We start from the raw sequence: 6,741 nt of genomic DNA, 5'->3' as shown, positions 1-6,741 counted from the left end.
CAATGTACATCACTAGGAAACTTGAGAGCTCTGGAAGAACCTAGAAACTTCCAGGGAGGAAAAGCCATGTCATTCATATAAGACCAGGCATCAGAATGTCATTTGACTTTTTATCTTTATTTATTCATTTTGCAAGGCTGGGATCAAGCCCAGGTTCTGTTGGAGAACTGGAGGATGAATTAGTGATAGGTACCTAAGAAAGTTTTGTTTAAAAAATGAGGCAATTAGTAACTTCTGGAAAGGAAAAGTCATCCAATAAGGGAAATAGTTGTGACACACGGTATATACTTAGTCATGATCATTAAGCGCTGAATACTGTTTCAACAAAAACAATAAAATGTTCTAACTAAACTAGGAGGGAGGGAGGAAGAAAAATATGTGTGATGGAGGGTAGACAAAAGAGCAATCATCATCACCTACTGTAACAGGGAGGCAATAAGCAAAGATTTTAAAACTGGAAAATCTGGCTGGGTGTGGTGGGGCACAGCCGAAATCCCAGCAGCTCAGCAGGCAGAGGCAGGAGGATCACAAATTCAAGGCCAGTCAGTCGCAGCAATTTAGGGAGGTCCTAATCCATTTAGCAAGATCCTGTCTCAAAATAAAAAATAAAAAAGGCTGTGGATGTGGCTCAGTGGTAAAGCACCCCTGGGTTCAATCTCCAGTACCAAGGGAAAAAAGAAAGAAAACAAACTGAAAAAAGAAAAAAAAATCTAATTGATACTAGTCTATGAAGTAATGATACCTTGGTGCAAGCTTTTCCGGTGGATGCACTGAGGGAAAGCTTAACAAAGGAGACGGAAGCCCACCACCTTCCCGTGGCCAGGCCAGTTTTTTTAACCACCCAATACAAAGAATGGTAGTCCCAAGGGCAGCTGAGCCCTATAAGGGAACAGATTTAGGAAAAGAAGAGCAGACTATTCAAGATCAAGTTCAGTGGAGTGAGGGGTCCAGGAGGATGCAGCCAGCTGAGGATGGGGAGGAGAGAACACAGGCCCAGGGGGCCAGAGGAGTTGTTAACAATATCAAAGAAGCAACAGATAGGAGCAAAGTGATTAGAGGGGAGGCCCCAAATCCCTGGGGCCCAGACAGAAGGCCAGCAAATTCAAGGCCACCTTTGGAAAGGAGAGAAGAGAAAGATTAATTAACATCAGCAATGTCAAATGCTGCTTTTTTGATCAAGGGGTCTTAACCCAAAAACAGACTACGGCCCTTGTCACCTCCTGTGTTTTCAAATGACACCCCACCCAGAGGTTTCTTCCAAAAACCAATAGGAACAGAAGCCACATCCCAGGATTAATGACCTTAGGACCAACTAGGGAGAGAGAGGGAGAGAGCAGGGATTCCATGTACAGTGCACACCTGCACATTTCCTCTCTCTAGTCCTCTGGTAGGGAGGAGAGTTAGGGTTGCCAGGTTAAATACAGGCAATTCTCAGGACATACTTATACCTTGTGGTTTTGTTTGTTTGTTTATTGCTTATTTATTTATTTTGGTAGGAGGACTGAACTCAGGGGCACTTGACCACTGAGCCCATTCCCAGCCCTACTTTGCATTTTTTTTTTTTTTTTTTTTTTTTTAGAGACAGGGTCTCACTACATTATTTAAAGCCTAATTTGCTGAGGCTGGCTTTGAACTCCTGATCCTCCTGTCTCAGCCTCCCAAGCCGATGTGTCCTGCTCTACCTTGTTGTTTTTTTTTTTCAATTGTCATAACAATTAACTCTAGCAACTCTAAAGAGGTAACACCATCCTCTGGGCAAAAGCTTGGCGACTTTGCCTCTGGACACTGCCACCAGCCTCTGGCCATTGCAAGGACAGAACTCCCAGTGGCAAGGTCAGGAAGGAGGGCCTAGGAGACCCCAGGCAGGATGAGGCAGAATTTTTCAATGAGCGGACTCTCAGGTCAAAACCACAAGAAGTCCTTTCCCTGAACGGTTTTGGTTGGGTTAATGTCTCCATCGGTCCAAGAGGCAGCTCGGGTACCCTGAGAAGAACTTCCATGACCCCCAGCTTTGCTGAGCCTGTACCCTTCCTAGGAAATCAGGTCACATCTTGGGTGGGAACCGTGGAAGACTTTTCTGTCCTTATATGAACTTATACCACAAGCGTATATTACTTTTATAATCAGCAGAAGGCAATGAAGACATGACCGTGCTAAATACGAAATGAGTCTGCCCTGGACCAGATCTTCTGTGGGGCAGCCTCCAAAGCAAGTAATTTCCGGTTCTTTATTTGCACCTCATTTAGGAAGCACTCAGCAGCCCCTTAGCGGTTTGTCCTTTTACTTTTATTCCCCTGGGGGGGTTCTGAGCCCAGCCACTCACCACTCCTGCCTGCAGGCACAGGATGATGGAGATGATGGACCAATCTAGTCGCTGCCCCCACTCTCAGATTTCTCTGGGTTGGGCTTGCTCTGAATTCAGTCCATGTCCAGACCTGGGCTCACTTCTAACCTGGAGGACATCCAAGATGACCTGTCCAGAAGCCAGAGTAGGAGCTTGAGTGTTGACTGCATGGGACCAAAAGGCAGTGGGATGACGGAGCCCACATCGGACCAGTCCTGGAATTCTAGGGAGCTTGTGGCTTAACAAATTCTGGAAGTGGGGAAAGTGTCCCCACATCCAGAGATAGCTAGCTGTCTTTTAGTACACTAGACCCCCTCCCTAGTAAGAGCCAACCGCTTTCCCTTAGGGAGTTCCAGGGGAAGATGGCCAATGTCCCATCCATAGGGTGGACTCATAGAAGGGTGAGACTCTGCTCTTGGGTCCCCAGGGCCTAGATGGAGCCTTTGATCTACTTACTACCAGCCCTGTGACCTTGGGCCAATCAACTAACTGAGCCTTGGTGTCCTGAGGATTAAATGAGATAATGAATGCTAAACACCTGGGAACAAATAAAGAGTTCACAAATAGGAGTTTATCTATTTAATCTTCAGAGAGCCCAGAGGCAGCACTTTGACCAGAGGGAACATTTCATCCGCCAGTCCCACAGACCCAGGATTGTTCTGAAAGGTTCCCCCCACCCTCAAAGAGTACACCTTCCCTGCTTCTGTCCAGGCGACCAGATGCTGGAGCAGTGACGGCCTCTGCTCCGGTGCAGCAGCCTGGCCCACGACCTTGGAGGAACCTGGGAGAAAGCTTCACCAAGCGACAGTACTTTTCCACTGCAGTGCTCGGCCACCTCTGCTGGCTTTGTGCTGAGCAGACCGGAGGCAAAGTGCACAAGGCCGGCCCCATCAGGAACCCATCCCATCAGAAAGCCACCCAAATCCTAGTCTCAGGGATGGGGATAGGGACCTGCCGTGGGTGAGAAGCAAGAGGAATTCTAGAAAGAGGGGGTCTCCGAATGTGCCACGGGGGGAGGGGGCAAGGATCCCACTAGAGAGGCCAGAGAATTTGCATCGGCAAAGTCATCCAGAACATATCAGGGATTCCTAATCCTTTACCGCCCCTCTGTCCTCACCCCTCTCATAATAATGATTAAACCCTTTCTGCCGCGCCTGTGCCGGGTCCCGGGCAGCGCGAGCTTGTGCTGGGGGAAGGGAAAGAGGAGAGCGAGGGGAGGGGACAAGAGAGCTAGCGGTCCCGCCCGGTGATGCAGGCAGCCCGGGGAGGTGGAGCCGCTACGCCTGAAGGAGTCCCCGCCGCAGCCGCGCTCTAGGTCTACCCCGCCGAGCAGCTGCCATCCCCGGCACCGGCGACCTCCCTTGCCGCCGCAATTTGGGCGGCAGGGACCACGGGAATCCCCTCTTATTCGGGCCTGGGGGGCGTCCGCCAATCCCAGTCCCTGCCCCTCCTTGCTTCCCAGACGGCTGGAGCCATTCCCGGGGGACGCTATTCCCGGCCGCACGCCGCCGCCCGGGCATCTCGGCGGCCAGCCCGGCTGGGCAACGGGCACCTGCGAAACTAGCCCCGCCTGGCACTGGGCATCTTGGGCACCGGCTGTCTCTGGCGCCGCCCAGTTTCTCGCGACTACAGGGCGGTGGGCTTCTGGGCGCTTTTCCTTCCCTGGGTCGCTGGACAGGACGCTGGTGAGCTCCCTGCGCCTCCAGCCCCCTGCGCCGCGATGCTGCCCTGGAGGCGAAACAAATTCGTGCTGGTGGAGGACGAGGCCAAGTGCAAAACGAAGAGCCTGAGCCCCGGGCTCGCCTACACGTCTCTCCTCTCCAGCTTCCTGCGCTCCTGTCCGGACCTGCTGCCCGACTGGCCGCTGGAGCGCCTGGGCCGCGTGTTCCGCAGCCGGCGCCAGAAAGTGGAGCTCAACAGGGAGGACCCGACCTATACTGTGTGGTACCTGGGTAACGCCGTCACCCTGCACGCCAAGGGCGACGGCTGCACAGACGACGCGGTGGGCAAGATCTGGGCGCGCTGCGGACCGGGCGGGGGCACCAAGATGAAGCTGACGCTGGGGCCGCACGGCATCCGCATGCAGCCGTGCGAGCGCAGCGCCGCAGGGGGATCGGGGGGCCGCAGGCCGACGCACGCCTACCTGCTGCCGCGCATCACCTATTGCACGGCGGACGGGCGCCACCCGCGTGTCTTCGCCTGGGTCTACCGCCACCAGGCGCGCCACAAGGCCGTGGTGCTGCGCTGCCACGCCGTGCTGCTGGCGCGGGCGCACAAGGCGCGCGCCCTGGCCCGCCTGCTCCGCCAGACCGCGCTGGCGGCCTTCAGCGACTTCAAGCGGCTGCAACGCCAAAGCGACGCGCGCCACGTGCGCCAGCAGCACCTCCGCGCAGGGGGCGCCGCCGCCTCGGTGCCCCGCGCCCCACTACGCCGCCTGCTCAACGCCAAGTGCGCCTACCGGCCGCCGCCGACGGAGCGCGGCCGCGGGGCGCCGCGCCTCAGCAGCATCCAGGAGGAGGACGAAGAGGAGGAGGAGGACGCGGAGTCGGGCGAAGCCGGAGCCCCTCAACGCGAACGGCCCGAGGTGCTCAGCCTGGCCCGGGAGCTGAGGACGTGCAGCCTGCGGGGCGCCCCGGCGCCTCCGCCGCCCGCGCAGCCCCGCCGCTGGAAGGCCGGCCCCAGGGAGCGCGCGGGCCAGGCGCGCTGAGAGCCCAGGGTAGGACTCGCCGCCCCAGACCGGGTCGCCAGACTTACTGCCTCCAACCCCGGCCCTGCCCGCTTCGGCTCCCCGCTGGTCCCTGGCCCTGCCGCCCTTGTGGTCTCGTCGTCGACTCGCCCTCATCCTGGCTCAGGGTGACACCTGATATGCCCTGGGTTATTTTTTTTGGGGGGGTGGCGTGTTCACTTCCCTGCAAACCCAGAGTTTCCTGGGCCCCCCGTTGGGGAACTGCCCTTGCGCTTTACACCGAGTCTGTGCCCACAGACCTCCCTGCTTCCAGCCAAAACATCCTCTCAGGAGAAGGGAGAGAAATTTTCAGAAACCATGGGTGGTGGGTTTGGACCCTGACCAGGGTAGAGGCAGTGGCCCTGCCCTGGGTCCCTCTAGACTTTTTCCCCCGTGGTAAGAACCGTCCTGGAGAGGCATTCTTGTAGGGAAAGAATGGAGTGACTGGGGGAAACTGAGGCCAGGCCCATAATGGGCACAGTGTCTGCAGGTCAAACTAACGTGGAAGAATTCTCCGCCTTGTGTGGGGCCTCTCTATGCTTTGGAGGACTCCTGGGACTTCACTGCTCTGCCTCTGGAGAAGACAGACTGGGCTGGTAACAGCTCTGCACCAGGCAGCTGCCAGAGCTTGTGCCTTGGCACCCCTAAGGATTCCACACTCCATCTACAGACAGATAAGTAAGGTCCCCCACTAGGTGCCAAGAGCCAGGACCAAAGATGGAGCCTCCAAAGGAGGTAAGAAGAACCATTGGCTGGTGTGTGGGGATGCAGATGCTGGAGGAGAGATGCCCCAAGTCAAGGCTCTGGGCAAGTAGTCCTAACTGCAGCTGGATTCACATGGCAGGCTGAGGAAGGAGAGTGTGCTACCCCAACACAGGGAGGTGTCTCTACAAGGCCACAAAAAAGCCCAAAGATCTGTGTTACCAACCGATCATTGTAAATAAAGTGGATCTGCTTTTTCAGCCCTGTCATCCCTCTCTTGTGTTTGATGCCAGGCCGTGGGGGGTGAGGTGGTCCTCAGGACCCAGCAGGGCAGGAGGAGACCCAGGACGTAGCTCCTGTAGCTGGCTGGAGCCAGCTGCCAGGTTTGGGGTGGGGGCTGCTGTCAGGAAGCTGTTCCTTTAATGTCAGGGGAGAGGCATCTGCTGCGTCTGAAAACCATTGAGCCAAGCCCTGGAGGAGCCTCCTGGGTCTCGGCTTCCCACAATGTCTGTACACTGGGCACTCAGACGCAAATGTCTCTGGGACATTTGGCAGGAGTGGGCACTGAGCTGAGTGAGGGCTTCTCATGAGCCTTGTATTTTCAAGAAGTTTCATGTGTATGTCACAATATGTGGTACAGACTGTGTGTGCCTTCAGGGATGAGAGGAGGGTTATGGAGGAGGGTTGGCAGCCCAGTTTTCTTTTGAGAGGACTGGAGAAATCTGTGCAGACCTTTGTGATGGAGTGAATCTTGAGCTGGGCACTGAGCCCAGGGTGAACCACACAGGTGGCCTCTGCCATCACCAGTGATCAGAATGATTCTGTTTCCTGGAGCTGCCAGGACAGAGGGTACCACTGTCACTTCACCCCAGTGGAACCCTCTCAGGGTCAGGGGGCTTTGAAGAGGAAAGCAGGGGCTGACTACATCAGGGGTAACAAGGACCCACTTGGCAAGGATGCCCATTGCTTC

At 55.7% G+C, this 6,741-nt stretch overlaps 1 protein-coding gene across 1 annotated transcript; it reads left to right on the top strand.

Annotated features, from left to right (window-relative positions):
* The first annotated feature begins 4,064 nt into the window (after nt 1-4,064).
* Nucleotides 4,065-5,051, top strand: Fam43b (family with sequence similarity 43 member B). The gene has a single exon (XM_076860331.2). The coding sequence runs from the start codon at nt 4,065-4,067 to the stop codon at nt 5,049-5,051; it is 987 nt and encodes a 328-aa protein (XP_076716446.1).
* Nucleotides 5,052-6,741: the final 1,690 nt, after the last annotated feature.

Source organism: Callospermophilus lateralis, chromosome 7 (assembly GCF_048772815.1).
Source record: "Callospermophilus lateralis isolate mCalLat2 chromosome 7, mCalLat2.hap1, whole genome shotgun sequence".
Lineage (NCBI taxonomy): Eukaryota > Metazoa > Chordata > Mammalia > Rodentia > Sciuridae > Callospermophilus > Callospermophilus lateralis.
The sequence above is the reverse complement of the archived record's forward strand: the minus strand, read 5'-3'. Positions and strand labels throughout refer to the sequence as shown.

Bases quoted from the DNA above. Each gene is read 5' to 3' on its own strand.
- Fam43b (XM_076860331.2), top strand. From the start codon at position 4,065: ATGCTGCCCTGGAGGCGAAACAAATTCGTGCTGGTGGAGGACGAGGCC.